General features: G+C 37.0%; 1 protein-coding gene across 6 annotated transcripts in view; it reads right to left on the bottom strand.

Annotated features, from left to right (window-relative positions):
* Positions 1–278: 278 nt before the first annotated feature.
* The window catches only part of PPEF1 (protein phosphatase with EF-hand domain 1), a 110,919-nt gene continuing 90,994 nt past the window's right edge, over positions 279–20,203 (bottom strand). For 5 of the 6 annotated variants that reach the window (XM_072744951.1, XM_025997493.2, XM_072744949.1 and 2 more), the window contains 4 exons: positions 10,260–10,366; positions 3,422–3,585; positions 2,057–2,141; positions 279–1,191 (listed from right to left, as the gene is read on the bottom strand). In XM_072744951.1, coding sequence (XP_072601052.1) covers positions 983–1,191; positions 2,057–2,141; positions 3,422–3,585; positions 10,260–10,366 — 565 coding nt within the window. In that variant the 3' untranslated portion in view covers positions 279–982. The remainder of the gene's footprint in view (positions 1,192–2,056; positions 2,142–3,421; positions 3,586–10,259; positions 10,367–20,203) is intronic. The other variant, XM_072744950.1, reaches the window with a different exon arrangement.

The following is a 20,203-nucleotide window of genomic DNA, read 5'->3' as shown; positions in this document are numbered from 1 at the left end:
ATTCAGTAATGACCCCCTTTTATCCCTAACATTTTTTGCCTCAAAGTCTATCCTGTCCATCATTAGTATTGCTACGGTTTTCATTATGCTCTTTTTTCCTCGACCCCTAGGGGTTTCTTTTACTTTCTTGCCAGCTCAGATGTGTATTTAAAAAAGATATTTGTTATATTTTATCCATTATTCCTGGTGTGTGTTCCAGGCAGAGTTGTAGGATATCTAACCTGGCATATTGATAGATTTTGAGGTTCTCAAAATTAGGAAAAAAATGAAACACATACTTGCCTTTAAAGAGAAATCTATTATGTTTGATATGCAATCAGAATAGCAGAATAAATCGCACAATGTATGCATTACCAAGGCCCCATTTCACCAATGAAAGTGTCAAACCGTATTAACTGTAGGGCTTAATCTGAATTGTATTCACTTTGTATCTCCAACAGACAAGAAAAAAATAGGTTTTATCAAACAATACACTCCCACAGCAGATCCCCCAAGGATCTGATATGGCCCCCAACCCTCAAGGGAGGTTCCCCCACGATTGAGAATCACCGGTTTGCGGTCTCCAAAGAAGATTCCGTTTAAAGATGGAAATATTTTATTCCATTAATAGTTTGGTATTCCTCCTCCCATCCCTGAGTCACTCACACATGTTGCACTTTTCACTGCTGCTCTGTGGGTTCCTCTCAACACATTTCCAAATTGCTCTGGTCTCCTTGTTCAAGAGGCCAACAGTAGGCTCAAACCAGTTTCTACCCGGCAATGTGTGAGTCCTAACACTGGAGCCAAATCCTATCAGCTGGCATTTAAGCTAGTCTTATCAATTACAGCTTCCTAGGGACTTCGAAGACCCATGCTATATACATCTGCTCGTGGCATGAATGGGGATCTACTTTACTACTGATTATGAATTACAAGGGTTGTGGAAAAGATGGCATCAGTGATTTGGGCCCAACAGTTTACAAGGAGGGAAAACTAATTCTTGTTAAGCAAGTTTGCTATCTGATTTGTTCACATTATCCAATTTATGTACTACATAGAAAGCCTTTAGAAACTCATTAAAGTCAATGCTTCCATCTTTGTTTAAGTCCATTCTTTCGGCGAGGTCATCAATTTGAAAGTCATCAATATGAATGCTGTAGTGACTATTGAAGAGTTTCCACATGGCACGAAATTCTTCCATGGAAATCAGGCCTAAGTGAATATAGAAGAAGGCTGTGAGTGGTGTAGTTTTAAGACCCACCTAATGGAGGGGTGGGGAAGCTGTAGTGATTGAATAGTCCCAATGAAAAGCTCACTCACATGCCCCACCATCAAGACACCAAAGGAAATAGAAAAGTCAGACTGTCAGTATAAAAAAAAAATATGTCACTTTCAACTACCAAGTGATCCTGAGATTATTCCAAACTGGAATGAGTATACACCGAAGGGATGGGGGTAGACTGTGGTCTGTGGGACTCTGGTGGGATAGAAATTATAAGATCTAAAATCTAGGGAAGGGACATCAAAGCAGAGGGAGAAGATACCCTCGCCCTCAATAAGAGGATTGCAAACAATGGCTCTGTCAAGTTTTATAGGCAATGGTTTACTTTCATATTTTAATTATTGACTTTTTGGTGTTCAATGATCTCTGCAGTTAGGGATTATCCAATTTTTTTTTTTTTAGAGTTTGAAAATAAGTAATTGTGCCTCAAAGCCAAGCAAAAATGAGTTTTCACGACCCTGAGTCCCAAAAACAGAATCAGAAGTCCAAGAATGATTTTTTATTGCCAGGAGTAATCACTATGTTTAAATGGCCAGGAAATGATCTTTTCATCTGTACTGGTGACTTATAAAAGGTCCTGTTCTTGTCTCATAGATACAGAGGCCTATAGGACCCAGAAGGTCTTGAATACATTTTGTGGACAAAGTAAAATAATAATAATATTAAACATGAGTTTATTCCTCCCACTGAGTTAAATCAAGTTTGGACGAAGAATGCAACAGATAAAAACAGTTCTGCTTTCCGAGAAACAGATTAGCCTTTGTTTTCTACTTCTACTAATCAAAGCGTATTTACCTGAGTGATCAGAGTCAATGACGTTAAAGATGATTTGCAGGTCAGATCGGTATCTGTACAGAGTTTCAATTAGAGTCGATTGAGCCTAAAATAAAGATGTTCTCAGTGTTAAAGAGAGAATTAATAACACAGGTCAATTTTAGTAAATGTAACAGATGCAAAACATTATTACCAATTCAACATTGGTGATTTAGAAAGCAAGTGCAAACTGCGTTCGACAGGGAACAGGGCCCAAGCCCATCAGAAGGGGGCGAACAAGAATAGCCAACATTTACTGAGAACACCTGAGTGTGGGCTCTGTGCTGAGTTTTCAATGGGTCATTCTATTCAGTCCTCAACCAGAGCCTCAAAGAACAGAACTATTATTATGGCCATTCTACAGATTAGAAAACAGAGAGGTAAAGTAAGTCTCCCAAGGTTCACATAACTAGTAAATGGGATCTGACTGTCAGCTGCCTGAAGCCAAGGCCTATGAATTTGGTAACCATGGTAAACTGCCTTTTAAGTGAAGCCAAAAGCCTCTTTCGTGTGGATATTTTACTCTCCCACTGAACTTTCCTTTTCTTCTCTTACCTTCTCATCTCCCCTGCAAACAATCACCCCACTCTTGGTTCCCATCAGCTCCCTTCCAGCCCTATGTTAGAACTAATTGCCAAAGGGTTGTTAACTAATAAGTATGGGGGGGGGGGGTAGCTGGTAACTCTCCCTGGGGTATTACCATTTTAAAAGGACAGTCTAAATTCTATAAATCTTTAAGGCATAAAATGTCATGTCAGCAAGTCTATACTCTTACAGTTTAATAGGGACTCTGTTGAGTATGTTAAGGGGAGAGTAGTATAAAAGAATGGAAGTCATATCTTCCCTTCTGTTGGACAGCATGTCAGATAAGAATCATATATTTGACATGGATTTACTTGCAGCTTTTCCTCCTTTTTCCATTTTGCCTATCCTTAGAAGGCACAATTTCCCTGAGTGGATCACAATGTACCTGGGACAGCCCCCTCAGGCCTTTCCCAAAACTGTTCCACCCATCCATTAGTTGATTCCCACTTCTCAACTTTTCAAAGGACTAAGCTCTTCTAATAGATCTTCTTAAGGGTGTTTTGCTCCAGCCACTTTTGTTTTGTTTTGTTTGTTTTTTAAGAGAGAGAACACATACACAACTGGATGAGGGCTGGGGAGCAGCAGAGGGAGAGAGAGAATTTCAGAGTCCTTACTGAGTGAGGAGCTCAGTGTGGGGCTTGATCCCACCATCCACGAGATCATGACCTGAGCTGAAACCAAGAGTCCAATGCTTAACCAACTGAGCCACCCAGGTGCCCCATCACTCCAGCCAGATTTTAGCTGGGGCTACGTTTCACTTGCCTCTTTCACAGGTTTCTGAATGTGGATATCCTCGAAGCTGGACATGTAGTTGATATTTCCATTTTTGTCTGTGGTTACCAGATGTGGACTCAGGGATCTCCATGGTAAGTTCAGTCCCAAAATGTTCTCCATGGAAAAAGCCCACTGGCCCATAGGAAGTTTTCCTAATAACAACAAAGCCCATATCATTGGTTAATAATTTGATAAAGAAATGCAACCTACTTGGCAGAGCCAGTGAGCAGCCTGGGATTTTGAGGCCTGGGTGCATCTTGTTTCCGTTTGTGATTTGTCCCACCAGGCACCACAGCTCTGGTGTATAATTTAGTAATTCCACACTTCCATACATCATCTGGTGCTCATCATGACCGGTGCGCTGCTTAGTTACCATCACAGGCTTCACCCATCGCCCCCCACCCCCCAGTAATCTTCAGTTTGTTCTCTAGAGTTAAGAGCCTCTTTCTTGATTTGTCTTTCTCTCTCCCATTTTTTCCCTTTGCTTGTTTCTTAAATTTCACATAGGAGTGAAATCATATGATATTTGTCTTTCTCTGACTGACTTATCTCACTTAGCATAGTACTCTCTAGTTCATCCATGTCACTGCAAATGGCAAGATTTCATTCTTTTTTTTTCTTTTAAAGATTTTATTTATTTATTCATGAGAGACACAGAGAGAGAGAGAGAGGCAGAGACACAGGCAGAGGGAGAAGCAGGCTCCCTGCAGGGAGCCCCATGTAGGACTCCATCCCAGGGCCCCAAGATCATGACCTGAGCCAAAGGCTGAAGCTCAACCACTGAGCCATGCAGGTGCCCCAGATTTCATTCTTTCTTATGGGTGGGTAATAGTACATTGTATATATATACCACTATTCTTTATCCATTCACTAGTCGGTGGACACTTGTGTTGCTTCTGCATCTTGGCCATTGTAAATAATGCTGCTATAAAGTAGGGGTGCATGTATCCCTTTGAATTAGTGTTCTTGTATTCCTTGGGTAGGTACCCAGTAGTGTGATTGCTGGATTATAAGATATTTATATGTTTAACTTTTTGAGGAACCTCCCTACTGTTTTCCACAGTGGCTGCACCAGTTTGCATTCCCACGAATGGTGCACAAGGGTTCCTTTTTCTCCACATCCTTGCCAACACCTATTGTTTCTTGTGCTGTTGACTTTAGCCATCTTGACAGGTATGAGGTGATAGATCATTGTGGTTTTGATTTGCATTTCCCTGATGATGAGTGGTGTTGAGCATCTTTTCATGTGTCTCTTAGCCATAATTCTTCTTTTAAAATTAAGGTTTAATACATACAGAGAAGTTCACAAAACAAATACAGAGCTCAAAAAAAAAAATACAGAGCTCAGTGAATTATCACAAAGGGAGTTCTATGTAGCCACCAGCAAGGGCAAGAACTAGAACACTGCCAAATACCATATGATTTCACTCATGCGAAATTTAAGAAACAAAACAAACGAGCAAAGGGGCAAACCAAGAAACATAGCCAAGAAACAGATTCTTAACTCTAGAGAACACACTGATGGTTACCAGAGGAGAAGGGTGGGAGGATAGGGTTAAACAGGTGATGGGGATTAAGGAGTGGACTTGTCACGATGAGCACCAGGTGATGTGTGGAAGTGTTGAAACACTATATTGTACATCTGAAACTAATATTACACTGTATATTAACTGGAATTTAAATAAAAACTCAAAGTTAAAAAAAAAAGAAATAGAATATTGCCAATATTCATACCACCTCCCACTTTCCTGAGGAGAGCTGCTACCTTGATTTCTAACATGATAATTTACCTTTTGTCTGTTTTGATCTATGTGTAAGTAGAATCACCAAGTATATATTTTGGAGGGAGACTGGCTTCTTTTGCTCAACACTAAGTTCATGAGAGTCAGCCATGTTGTTCCATTCAGTTTTAACATCTTCATTGTCATTGGTGTATAGTATTCCATGGTGTGAATACACTCAATTTATATATCCATTCTACTGTTGATGGACATTAGGTTATCCCCAGTCTGGGGCTATTACAAACAGTGTTGCTAAGAACATTTCTGTACATGACATTTTGGTGCAATGAACCTATAGCTCAATTTGAAGAGAATTTATATCCTGACAACTTTAGCCCTTGAACACCGTAATATCTACCCATTTATTTGAGTCCTTTTTAATTTCTCTTAATAATATTTTAGAAATCTCATACATCAATCATTAGGTTCCTTCCTCAGCACTTGATTATCTGCTGTGAATGATATCTTTTAAGATTTTCATTATCTAAAAGTTAATTCCTAGCTATCCCAATTATCAGTTACTCCTACTCAGTTCCAAATCTACCCTTCTTTGCCCTATTTTGTGATACTGGAACTGAACCCTGTAAATATTTCATTTTTGGCAGCTGGTATAATGTCAGTAGAGGGTACAGGAAGAATGCTCCAACACTTGGCAGAAGAAATACTGCTGGTATGCTTTCCTTCTTGCTTTTACAGCACAGCATGGTTGCCAGAGGTGTGTGGGAAATGCATTGGCACCCACTCTCTAGTCGACTTCACTGACACCACAGTAAATGGCTTCCTTGCCAGGAATGTGTGGGAGACACAGTGGTACACTGCCCAGAATGGATTTTGCTGGCATCCCAGTGGGTAGCTCCATCCTCTTCAGTCCTGGCCTACCAGCTATAGACTAGCTTTGACATGAGCATCTTAGTGAACTTTCACCCCATCTAGTGGCCCACTGTCACTCTCTCTCCAGTGAGGTCTGAATCTTAGCCTTGGTGGGAGTAAGGGATTCTTTCAAGTTTTTTCCTTCTTTGCATATACTCTCTCAGCCTTAGAGATAGTAGCTGTTCCCTACAGTTTCTTTAGAGTTCTCTTTTAGCCATTTTAGTAATTTAATCACATTTTACTAGTTAATAATTCTTTATGTTAAATTTCTCCCTCTGCTTGTGTCTCTGCCTCTCTCTCTCTGTGTCTCTCATGAATAAATAAATAAAATCTTAAAAAAAAGATAAATTTCCCAATTCAAATTATTGCTGTGGTTTCTGTCTCCCAAATAGACTCTAACAGATTCACTAATATATAGAAATGCAATCCATTTCATTCTACAACTTGTTAAATTCACTTATTAATTCTAATATTTTTTTGTATCTTTATTTTGGTTTTCTATATACTCAATTATGTTGTCTACACATAGTAATATTTTATTTATTTCTTTCTAATTCTTATCATCTTATTTAACTTGCCTTATTGCAATAGCTAGCATCCCTAGTACAGTGTTGAACAATCTTGAGAGTAGACACCTGTATTAGTTTCCTATTGCTGCTGTAACAAATTACCCTTGGCTTAAAAATAACACAAATTTATTACAGTTCTGGAGATTAGAAGTCCAAAATCTGTTTTTGCTGGGCTAAGTCAAATTGTCAGCAGGGCAGGTTCCTTTGGGAAACTAATAGGAGGATCCAATTTCTTCCCCTTTTCAGCTTCTAAAGGCTGTCTATATTCTTTGGCTTGGGGTACCTTCCTCCGTTTTCAGGGTGTATAATTTCTATATTTGCTTCCATCATCATATCACCTTCTCTTCTGACTCCGACTCCTCCTACATCCCTCTTATAAGGACCATTGTGATTATATCAATTCCACCTAGATAATGCAGGATAGTCTCCCTAGGTCAAAATCATTATTTTAATCACATCTGCAAAATTCCTTTAGCCATATGAGGTAACATTTGCAGATTCTAGGGATTAGGATGTAGACACACTGGGGGATAGGAATTATTCAGCATCTTTCTCTCATTCCCAATCTTAGAAGAAAAGGTTTCTTTTAAAAAAAAGATTATATTTATTTATTCATGAGAGACAGACAGAGAGGCAGAGACATAGGCAGAGAGAGAGGTGGGCTCCATGCAGGGACCCTGATGTGGGACTCGATTCTGGGACTCCAGGATCACGCCCTGGGGCTGAAGGCAGACCTCAAACACTGAGTCACCCAGGCATCCCAAAGAAAAGGTTCATTACTCCATCAAGTGTGCTATTTTCTATAGGCTTTGGTAAGATTTCCTTTATGAAATTAAGGAAATTTGCTTCTATTTTTAGTTTTCTAAGTATTTTCTAAAACCATGAAACCAAGGTAAAATAAATCCAAAAAATTTTTCTTATTTTGAGAGAATCATGACTTCTTTAATTTTGTCAAAGCAGTGAATTACACTGATTGGTTTCTGAATGTCAAAACAGCCTAGAATTCCTAACATTTCTAGAATAAACCAAACTTGGTTGTGAAATGTTAACCTTTTGCTAATATTTCATTTAGGAGCTTTTTCATCTAAATTTATGTGTGAGATTAGCCTTAAACTTTTCTTTTCCATAATGTTCTTGCTAGATTTTGGTACCAAGGTTATGCTGACCTCCTAAAATAATCTTGGAAATGTTCTTTCTATTTCCATTCTCTGAAGAGTTTTGTAATACTGATTTTATTCTTAAATGCACATTGTAGTGGCTAATGGAGCTATCTGAACTAAGTTTTCTTTGTGGAAATTTTCAAAATTTCAGATCCATTTTCTTCAACAGCTATAGGATTGTTCATATTTTCTTTTCGTGTCGGTTTTATTGTGCATGTGTGTGTGTACATATTTTAGGAATTTGTCATTTAATCTAAAGTGTCAATTATTAGCATAAGAGTTTCTATAATACATCTTATGAGCTTTTTAATATCTGTAAAGTCTGTAGTAACATTTCCCCTTTCAATTCTGGCATTAGTTTTCTTTCTCTGTCTCCTTACCAGTTTTTATAAAACTTTACCAGTTTCTTTAAAAAACCCTTTATTTTTTTACTTTGTTGATTATAGTTTCATCTTTTAAAATTTAAAATATATGCATGTTCAGTGCTTCTCTAACTTGCATGTTACAAGTTTTGATATGTTGCATTTTCATTATCATTCAGTTGCAGAATTCTAATTTCCACTGTTATTTCTCCTTCAATCTAAGGGTTATTTAGAAGCGTATTGGTCATTTCCAAGCCCCAGGGAACTTTCTGGCTACCTTCTGTCAATTCACTCTAACAGAAAATGTATTCTGTATGTTTCCAATACAAAATTTGTTGAGATTTGCTTTCTGTTCCAGTTTATAGTCAACTTTTGTAAGTATTCCATTTGTGCTTGACAAAAATGTGTATTCTGCAACGTTGGGTGCAAGGTTCTATATATATATTTTTTAGGAAAAATCTGCTAATCTTTTTGTCAGTTAATTCATTTAGTTAAAGGAGGTATTAAAATCTCCCACTATGATGGTAGATTTTTCTACTTCTATTTGTTCTGTCCATTTTTGTTTTACATATTTTTGAGGCCATATGAATAGGTACATGCACATTTAGAATGGATTCAATTGGAAAACTGAACATTTTATCATTATAAAGTGTCCCTTTTTATTTCTAGTAATATATATTTCCTTGAAGTCTACTTTGTCTAATATTAATAGAGTTGTTCCAACTTTGGTTTTGTTAGTGTTTTCATGTTCTATATTTTTCTAAATGTTATTTTCCATATTTTGTACATATGAGTCCATTGTCTACTGGCTTCTATTGCAACTATTGAGAAGTCTGATAACAGTCTAATTGTTTTGTCTTTGTAGTAGTGTGTATTTCTCTCTGCTTTTAAGATATTTTTATTTGCTGTTTGTGCTCTGTAGTTTCTCCACAAGTGTGTATGTGTGTGGGTTTAATTTTTTTTATCCTGTTTGAGAAACACTGTACCTCTCTACCTGTGAATTTGAGTTGCTCATCAGTCTGGAAAGTCTCAGCCATTATCATGTCAAATATATCCTCTCTTATATTCTCTCTTCCTGGGACCCTGAGTAGATGTATATTAGACTTTATTTCACTGTCCATAACTCTTAATCTTTCTAATTCTTTCATAAGCAGTATCTAATCTTCTGTTTAACCCATTCATTATGGTTTTTTTAAACAAGTATATTTTTATATCTATTTGGTTCTTTTTCAAATCATTTTCAAATTCATGTCTGCAATTCCATCTTTTGTTTCTTTAAATATTTCTTAGTTTTTATTTGTATTTAATATTTCTAATATCTGATGTCTTTAGGAAACTAAATCTGTAGTTTGTTGTTTCTGTTGACTCTTGCTCATGGTAGCTAGTCTCCTTGTTTATTTCATGATCTTTGGTTTTAAGCTCATGGGTGATCTCAGTCTTTGGATATACTAGTGGCCAAAATTAGGGATGCATCCTTTGAACATGGATTTTCATTTGCTTTCCAAGAGTCAGGGGGCACTACAAACACAGGCCTACTTTAGCCACTTTGAGGGTCCAGGCTTAGTGTAGAAGCCTCAGATTCAGTTTATCCATCTCTCTATTATCCTATGGTTTAGTCTCAGGATTGAGTGCTGCACCAAAATTAGCATTTGCCCTCAAGATAGTCTACCATTTTGTGCTTGCTTTCTGCTCCATGTTCACACATGTGGTTTCAAAAAACCTTTCATGAGGAAAGAAAATGTTTCCTAGATATTTATCTTACTGTGAGGCTGGTAGCTGTATTAAAAATCTGTGTCCTCTAGAACCTAGCTGTTTCTTAACAGGAGGGTCTTACAGAGTATCTAGTCTGAGACACTACCAGGATAGAAGAGTTGTTGTTTTAAGTTGAAAGAAACTTACTGCAAAGGAGGAATATGGCTTTTTTCAAACACATAATGGATTATATTTTATTTTTATCTCTATCTTTCCTTGCTAGTAAAAATAGAAAACTGAAATCCTAAGAAAGTAAAATAAAAAAAAATGAAAACTGATATGTATGTAAGCTGGTATGTTAAGAAATGGTAAGCATTACATAATTTTATTACCTGATTTACTGCGGTCTTGAAGTTGGAAAGCACGAATGAGATCAGTTTTTCGTGAAATCATTCTCTCTTTTAATATCCTGATGGCACTACTTTCAATAGTATTCACCCTATGTTAACAAAATAATTATTAGGTGAAAGACATATAAATCATCCCATTGTGTCTTGTTTTAATGTACTATGTTACCACGTACCAGTTTCTACTTCAAATGGATTGCCTAATTTCACACATACCATGTTACTAGGTGGTCAATATTTATATATGTATGTATGTGTGTACACGCATTGTGAAATCTTAAAAGGATTACCACTGGTGTTCTCTTTTTGATTTCAAAGATTTATATGAGCAATTGATGTCTGAGCATATCCGAGATAATTTTGAAAACAAGAATAACAAAGAAGGACTTGCTATAAGCACACATTAAAATTTACTGTGAAGTTGCTAAAACCAAACAGCAGGTATTGACACAAGAGAAGACAGATGCATGAGCAGAACATAATAGAAATTACATAAACATAGGGAACTATATATGGGAAAAATATATATGACAAAGAAGGTATTACAATTCAACAGAGAAGGGAAATTTTTTTTTTAAAACATAGTACTAGAATAGTTATCTGTCTGGATGCTAAACTACCTTAGACCATTACAAAAATAATTTTTTTAAAGACTTTATTTATTTATTCATGAGAGACACAGAGAGAGAGAGGCAGAGACACAGGCAGAGGGAGAAGCAGGCTTCCTGCAAGGAGCCCGATGTGGGACTCAATCCCAGATCCCAGGATCATGCCCTGAGCCGAAGGCAGACGCTCAACTGCTGAGCCACCCAGGCGTCCCTCTTTAAAAAAAAAAAAAAAAAAAAAAAGATTTTATTTATGTGAGAGAGAGAGTGAGAGAGCACACACAGGGGGAGGGGCAAAGGGAGATGGAGAAGCAGGCTACTCACTGAGCAGCGAGCAGTATGCAGGGCTCAATCCCAGGATCCTGGGACCATGACTTGAGCCCAAGGCAGATGTCCAGCCACCTGGGCCACCCAGATTCCCCCAAAATAAATTCTAAATAAAGGAGGAAGAAAGGAACAAAGTAGCTATGAGTCATATACCCCCTCCCCCAAAATAGCAAAATGGCAGAGGTAAATCCAACCATATCAATAATAACAGCATATGTGAATAGATTTTTAAAAATAAAAAAGTGGGGACTGTGAGACTGGATTTTTACAAAGAGACCCAACTATATGTTTTCTGCAGGAGATATGCTTTAGTTTCAAAGATACAAAGAGCTTGAAAGAACAACAACAGCAAAAGATGTACTATGCAAACATCAAACATAAGAGAGTTAGAGTGGCTCTACTAATAGCAGAATAGACTTGAAGACAAAATTTGTTACTAAAGATAAAGAGGGATATTTTATAATGATAAGAATCAGACAAGAAGATAAAACAATTATAAACATATACAAACCTAACAATAGAGCCCAAAACTATATGAAGCAAAAATGGTAAGAACGGAAGGGAGAAATAGACACTTTAACAACAATAATAGTCGGGGACTTCAATATTCTACTTTCAACAATGGATAAAACAATGAGGCAGAAAATACATAAGGATATAAAATACTTGAAGAGCACTATAAATAAAGTACTCCCTCCAACAACAGCAGAGTATACATTTTTCTAAAGCACATATGGAATATTCTCCACAATAGACCCTATGCTAGGCCACAATATGTCTCAATAGATTTAACATGATTAAAATCATACAAAGTATCTTTTCTGACTACAAAAGAAATAAATTAGAGATTAGTAACAGAAAGAAATTTGGGGAAATCCCAAATACAAGGAAATTAAACATCATAATCTTAAATAAGAATGGGGCAAAGAAGAAATCACAAGAGAAGTTAGAAAATACTTTAAGATAAATGAAGATTAAAACACAACATGTCAAAACATATGAGACAACTAAAGCAGTGCTTAAAGGAAAATTTATGGCTCTAAATGTCTATGTTATCTCAAATCGATAATATAATCTCTGCCTTCTAAAACTAGAAAGAAAAAAAGAGTAAACCGAAAGAGGGATAGAAAGAACAAAGAATAGAGAAAAACTGCAGGCGTAAATGTTTTATTGTATTTCACAGGTATTTATACATATTGAAAGTTTGTGACAACCCTGAATCTAGCAAGTCTATCAGTGCCAATTTTCAAATAGCATTTTGCTCACTTTGTGTCTCTGTATCATGTTTTGGTAATACAATATCTCAAACCTTTCCAATATTATTTGTTTTTTTTAAAGATTTTATTTATCTATTCATGAGAGACAGAAAGAGAGAGAGAGAGGGAGAGAGAGAGAGAGAAAGAGAGAGGCAGAGGGAGAAGCAGGCTCCATGCAGGGAGCCCGACGTGGGACTCGATCTCGAATCTCCAGGATCACACCCTGGGCTGCAGGCAGCACTAAACTGCTGCGCCACCAGGGCTGCCCTATCTTATTTGTTATAGTGACCTATGATCAGTAATCTTTAATGTTAGTATTGTAATTGTTTTGGTGTGCCACAAACTATGCCCATACAACACAGCCAACTTAATTGATAAATATCTGTTCTGACTGCTCTATTGACCAGCCATCCCCTCACCTCTCTCCCTCTCCTTGAGCTTTCCTATTCTCTGAGACACAGCAATATAGAAATTAGACCAATTAATAACCCTGCAATGGCTTCTAAGTGTTCAAGTGAGAGGAGGAGTCACAGGTCTCTCCCTTTATATTTTTTTAAGTTTATTTATTTATTTTTTTAGTAATGTACACTCAATGTGCAGCTCAAACTCACAACCTCGAGATCAAGAGTAGCATGCTCTTCTGACTGAGGCAGCCAGGTGCTCCTCACTTTAAATAAAAAACTAGAAATGACTAAGCTTAGTGAGGAAGGCATGTTGAAGCCAAGAGAGACTGAAAACTAAGCCTCTTGTATCAAAAAGTTAGTCAAGTTGTGAATGCAAAAAAATTTTTTTGAAGGAAATAATTAAAAGTGCGATTCCAATAAACTCAAATGATAACAAAATGAAACAGCTGTGATTCCTGGGTAGCTCAGCGGTTTAGCACCTGCCTTCGGCTCTGGAGTCCCGGGATCGAGTCCCACATCGGGCTCCCTACATGGGGCCTGCTTCTCCCTCTGCCTGTGTCTCTGCCTCTGTGTGTGTGTGTGTGTGTGTGTGTGTGTGTGTGTGTTTCTCATGAATAAATAAATAAAAACCTTAAAAAAAGAAAATAAGACAGCCTTACTGCTGATATGGAGAAAGTCTGTGTGTTCTGGATAGAAGCTTAAAGCAGCCATAATATTCTCTTAAACCAAAGCCTAATCCAGAGCAAAGTCCTAACTCCCTTCAATTCTATGAAGATTGAAAGAGGTGAGGAAGCTGCAGAAAAAAGATTTGAAACTAGCAAAGATCAGTTCACAAGGTTTAAGGAAAGAAGCCATCTCCACGATATTAAAGTTCAAGGTAAAGCAGCAAGTGCCGATATAGAAGCTATAGGAAGTTATCCAGAAAATCTAGCTAAAATAATTAATGAAGGTGACTCCACTAAACAACAGATTTTCAATGCAGATGAAACAGCCTTCTCTTGGAAGAAGATGCCATCTAGGACTTTCCTAGCTAGGGAGGAGAAGTCAGTGCCTGGCTTCAAAGCTTCCAAGAACAGATTGACTCTGTTAGGGGCTAATGCAACTGTGACTTTAAGTTGACACCAATGTTTATTTGCCATTCTGAAAATCCTAGGGTCTTTGAGAATTATGCTTAATCCACTCTGCCTGTGCTCTATAAATGGATAAAGAAAGCCTAAATGACAGCACACCTATTTATAACATGGTTTACTGAATATATTAAAGCCCATTGTTGAGGCCTACTGCTCAGAAAAAAATTCCTTTCAAAATATGACTGCTCACTGACAATGCACTTGGTCACCTGAGAGCTTTGATGGAGACATATAGTGAGATTGATGTTTTTGTGACTGCTAACACAACATTCATTCTGAAGCTCATGGATCAAGTTGGAATTTAGACTTTCAAATCTTATTATTTAAGAAATACATTTTTGTAAGGCTATAGCTGCCATAGATCATGATTCCTCCGATTGATCTGGGAAAAGTAAATTGAAAACCTTCTGGAAAGGATTCATTATTGTAGATGCCATTATGAACATTCGTGATTCATGGGAAGAGGTCAAATATCAACATCAACAGGAGTTTGGAAGAAGTTGATTCCAACCCTCATGGATGACTTTGAGGGTTTCAAGACTTTGGTGAAGGAAGTCACTGCAGATGTGGTGGAAACAACAAGAGAACTAGAAGTGGAACCTGAAGATGTGACTGCATTGCTGTCATGATTAAACTTGAGTAGATGATGAATTGCTTCTTATGGATGAGCAAAGAAAGTAGTTTCTTGAGACAAATCTACTCCTGATGAAGATGCTGTGAAGATTATTGAAATGACAACAAAGCGTTTGAAATACTATATACATTTAGTTGATAAAGCAGCAGCAGGGTTTGAGAGGACTGGCTTCAATTCTGAAATAAGTTACTGTGGGTAAAGTGCTGTCAAACAGCATTGCGTGCTACAGAGAAATCATTCATAAAAGGAATAGCCAATCAATTTAGCAAATTTCATTGTTGTCTTATTTTAAGAAATTGTCACAGCTGCCCCAAACTTCACCAGCCATCACCCTGATCAGTTAGCGGCCATCAAGATTGAGGCAACACCCTCCACCAGAAAGATTATGACTGGCCAAAAGCTCAGATGATGATAAGCATTTTTTTTTTAGTGATAGAGTATTTTAAAATTAAAGTATATACATTGTTTTTTAGATATGCTATTACATACTTAACAGACTACAGTATAATATAAACATAACTTTATATGCACTGGGAAACTGAAAATTTCTCTTGACTTGCTTTATTGTAATATTTGCTGGTCTGAAACTGAGCCTGCAATATCTCTGAGGTATGCCTATAAATGAAATAGAAACAAAAAACAATAGAGAAAATTGATGAAGCCAAAAATCTGTTCTTTGAAAAGATCAATAAAACTGACAAAACTTTAGCTAGACTGACCAAGAAAAAAAGAAAGAACTCAAATTTCTAAAATCAGGAATGAAAGAGGGGGTCATCACAACTGACCTCACAGAAATAAAAGATTAAAAGGGAATACTGTAAGCAATCGTACACCAACAAATTAGATAATCCAGATGAAATGGACAAATTTCCATAAAGATACATGCTACCAAAACTAAGAAGAAATAGAAAACTTGAACATACTTGGAATAGATGAAAAGATGGAATAAGTAATCAAACAACTTCTCATGAAGAAAAGCTCAGGATGAGATGGTTTCACTAGTGAAGTCTACCAAATATTTAAAGAAGAATTAATATCAATCATTCACAAACTCTTCCAAAAATAGAAGAAGTGGGCATATTACCCATCTTATTATATGAAGCCAGTATTTTATCCTGATACCAAAACCAAAGATCACAAGACAACTACATATTATTGTAACATCTCTTATGAATATAGAAGGAGGGGAATTTGGCTGGCTCAGTCAGTAAAGCATACACAACTCTTGATCTCAGGGTTATGAGTTTGAGCCCCATGTTGGGCATAGAGATTACTTGAAATTTTTTTTATTTTTTTATTTTTTATTTTTTTTTTAAAGATTTTGTTTATTTATTCATAGAGACACAGCTAGAGAGAGAGAGGCAGAGACACAGGCAGAGGGAGAAGCAGGCTCCATGCAGGGAGCCCGACGTGGGACTCGATCCCGGGACTTCAGGATCACGCCCTGGGCTGCAGGCGGCGCTAAACCACTGCACCACCGGGGCTGCCCTTGACATTTTTTTTAATTTGAAAAAAAAATGAATGTAGATGGAAAATCCTCAACAAAACACTAGCAAACCGCATCCAGCAATATATAAAAAGGATCATATATCATGTACAAGTGGGATTTATCCCAGGAACGCAATGTTTGTTTAATATCTGAAATGAACAGGGACACCTGGGGGGCTCAGCAGTTGAGTGTCTGCCTTCGGCTCAGAGCATGATTCCAGAGTCTCAGGATTGAGTCCTGCATCGGGCTCCCTGCATGGAGCCTGCTTCTCCCTCTGCTTATGTCTCTGTCTCTGTCTCTCTCTCTCTCTGTCTCTCATGAATAAATAAATAAGATCTTTTTAAAAAAACTGAAATTAACAAATGTAATACACCATATTAATAAAGAACCAAAACCACATGATCATCTCAATAGATGCAGAAAAAGCATTTGACAAACTCTAACACTCTTTCATGATAAAAACATTCAACAAATTAGATATAGAAGAGAAGTTCCTCAACCTAATGAGGGGCATCTACATAAAACACACAGCTGATATACTTAATGGTGAAAGACTGATGTATCCCTCTTAAGATCAGGAACAAAGCAAGGCTATCTGCTTTCACTACTTCTAGTCAACATTAGTCTAAGAGGGTCTAGCCAGGGCAATTAAGCAAGAAAAAGAAGTTAAAGGCATCCAGATTGGAAAAGAAGCAAAATTATTTTTCATTCAGAAATCATATGATCTTGTATATAAAAATCCCAAGGAATCTACTAAAAACTATTAGAACTAGTAAACAAGTTAATCAAGATTGAACATACAAAAATCAATTGTACTTCTGTACCTAGAAATGAACAATCCAAAAATGTAAATTAAGAAAGCAATTCTACTTACTACAGCACCAAAAAGAATAAAATGCTTAGAAATGAATTTAACAAAAGAAATCCAAGATTTTTACACTGAAAAACCAAAACTTTGTTCAAGGAAATTAAAGCTGTAAATAATGGAGCAATATTCTACGTTCACAGACTCGAAGACCTAATATTGTTAAAATAGCAATAGCCAGGGGTACCTGGGTGGGTCAATCTGTTAAGTGTCTGACTCTTGTTTTTGGCTCAGGTCATGATCTCAGGGTCATGATCTCAAGGTCGTTAGACTGAGCCCATGTTGGGCTTTGCGCTTAGTGGGGAGTCTCCTTAGGATTCTCTCTCTCCTTCCCCTCTGCCTTCCCTCCCCAAGAAATAAATTAATTAATTAATAAGTTAATTATTAAAACCTTAACAATAAAAATAAAATGTCAATGGCCACCAAATACATCTATAGATTTATTTTTTTTTTTTTTAAATTTTATTTATTTATGATAGGCACACAGTAAGAGAGAGAGGCAGAGACACAGGCAGAGGGAGAAGCAGGCTCCATGCACCGGGAGCCCGATGTGGGATTCGATCCTGGGTCTCAAGGATCGCGCCCTGGGCCAAAGACAGGCGCTAAACCACTGCGCCACCCAGGGATCCCCATCTATAGATTTAAAATAATCCCTCTCAAAATCCTAGCTGGCATTTTTGTAGGAGTTGACAAACTGATTCTAAAATTCATATGGAAATGCCAGGGTGCCAGAATAACTGAAACAGTCTTAAAAAATAGGAACAAAGTTCGACTCATATTTCCTAGTTTCAAAACTTACTACAAAGCTACAGTAATCAGGACGCTGTGTTACTTGCATTAGGATAGACCTATAGATCAGTGGAATACAATTTAAAGTCCAGAAATAACCTATACCTTTATGGGTAATTGACTTTTGACAAATGTGCCAAGACAATTAAATGGGAGAAGAACAGTCTTTCTAACTGATGATGCTGGAAAACTGGATATCCACATGTAAAAGTATAAAGTTAGAGCCCTACCTCACACAATACACAAAAATTAACTCAAAGTGGATAGGATATTCAAATGTAAGTGCTTAATCTATAAAATTCTTAGAAGATAATATAGGAATAAATCCTCATATCTTTGGGCTGGGTAATGGCTTCTTAGATACAACACCAAGAGCACAAACAAAAAAGAGAGAGAGAGAGAGAGAGAGAGAGAGATTGGATTTCATCAAAATTAAAAATTTTTGTGCTGCAAATAATACCATCAAGAAAGGGAAAAGCTACCCCACAGAATGAGAGATACTATCTGTAAATCATTTATCTTTTTTTTGTAAATCATTTATCTAATAAACGATGTATATATAGGATATATAAAGAATTCTAACACAACCATAATTAAAAGAGTAATAACTCAATTAAAAATTGAAAAGGGGGGATCCCTGGGTGGCTCAGTGGTTTAGTGCCTGCCTTCAGCCCAGGGCATGATCCTGGAGTCCCGGGATTGAGTCCCACATCGGGCTCCCTGCATGGAGCCTCCTTCTCCTCTGCTTGTATCTCTGCTTCTCTCTATGTCTTTCATGAACAAATAAAATCTTTTAAAAAAAATTGAAAAGGGATCTGATATAAATATTTCTCCAAGAAGATATGCAAATGTCCAATAAGCACATACAAAGGTCCTCAACATCAATGGTCATTAGAAAAATGAAAATCAAAACCACATTGAGAGTCCCACATTCACTAAGATGGCTACAATAAAAAAGATTATAATAAGGGTTGGCAAGGATGTGGAAAATTAGAATCCTCATACACTGCTGGTAGGAATGTAAAATCATGCAGATCCTTGGGAAAAAAGCTTGCAAGTTATTCAAAATGTTAAATATAGAGTTACCATACAATCTAATAATTCCACTTTCAGGTTATATACCCAAGAGAAATGAAAACATGTATGCAGAAAATCTACCTACCAATGTTCAAAACATTATTAATTATAGTAGCCAAAAAGTGGAAATAACCCAAATTTCCATTGATGATCTGATGAATGGTCAAAGAAAATATGAACTATTCAAGCCAAAAGAATCTTGAAAAAGAAAAACAAAACTGGAGTTATCACAATTCCAGACTTCAAGTTACCTTACAAAGTTGTAGTGATCCAAACAATATGTCACTGGCACAAAAATAGACACAGATCAATAGAACAGAATAGAAAACCCAGAAATAAATCAACAATTATATGGTTAATTAATCTTTGACAAAGCAGGAAAGAATATGCAATGGGAAAAAGTCTCTTCAACTAATGGTGTTGAGAAAACTAGACAGCTACAGGCAAAGAATGAAACCACTTTATTACATCATACATAAAAATAAACTCAAAATGGAATAAAATCCTAAATATAAGACCTGAAACCATAAAAATCCTAGAAAAGAGCACGGGCAGTAACCTCTCTGGCATTGGCCATAGCAACTTTTTCTAGATAGGTCTTCTAAGGCAAGGGAAACAAAAGCAAAACTATTGGGACTATATCAAAATAAAAAGCTTCTCCACAGTGAAGGAAACAATCAATACAACTAAAAAGCAGCCTGTGGAATAGAAGAAGATATTTGCAAATGACCTATCTGACAAAAGGTTAGTATCCAAAGTATATAAAAAAACTTATTGGGACGCCTGGGTGGCTCTGTGGTTTGGTGCCTGCCTTCAGCCCAGGGCATGATCCTGGAGTCCCGGGATCGAGTCCCACGTCGGGTTCCCTACATGGAGCCTGCTTCTGCCTATGCCTGTGTCTCTGTGCACATCCCCCACCCCCGTGTCTCTCATGAATAAATAAATACAATCTTAAAAAAAAAGAACTTATCAAACTAAACACTCAGAAAACAAATAATCCAATTTAAAAATGGGCAGAAGACAAGAACAGACATTTCTCCAAAGAAGACATCCAGATGATGTTCAACGTCACTCATCATCAGGGAAATGCAAATCAAAACCACAATGAGATATCAGCTCACACCTATCAGAATGGCTAAAATCAACAACACAAGAAACAATAAGCGTTGGCAAAGATGCAGAGAAAAAGGAACCCTCGTGCACCATTCGTGGGAGTGCAAACTGGTGCAGCCACTGTGGAAAACAGTATGGAGGTTCCTCAAAAAGTTAAAAATAGAAATACCTTATAATTCACCCATCACACTACAAGGTACCTATCCAAAGAATACAAGAACACTAATTCCAAGGGATACA

Source organism: Vulpes vulpes, chromosome X (genome assembly GCF_048418805.1).
Source record: "Vulpes vulpes isolate BD-2025 chromosome X, VulVul3, whole genome shotgun sequence".
Classification (NCBI taxonomy): domain Eukaryota; kingdom Metazoa; phylum Chordata; class Mammalia; order Carnivora; family Canidae; genus Vulpes; species Vulpes vulpes.
Note: the sequence above shows the minus strand (reverse complement) of the source record. Positions and strands in the feature narration are given on the sequence as shown.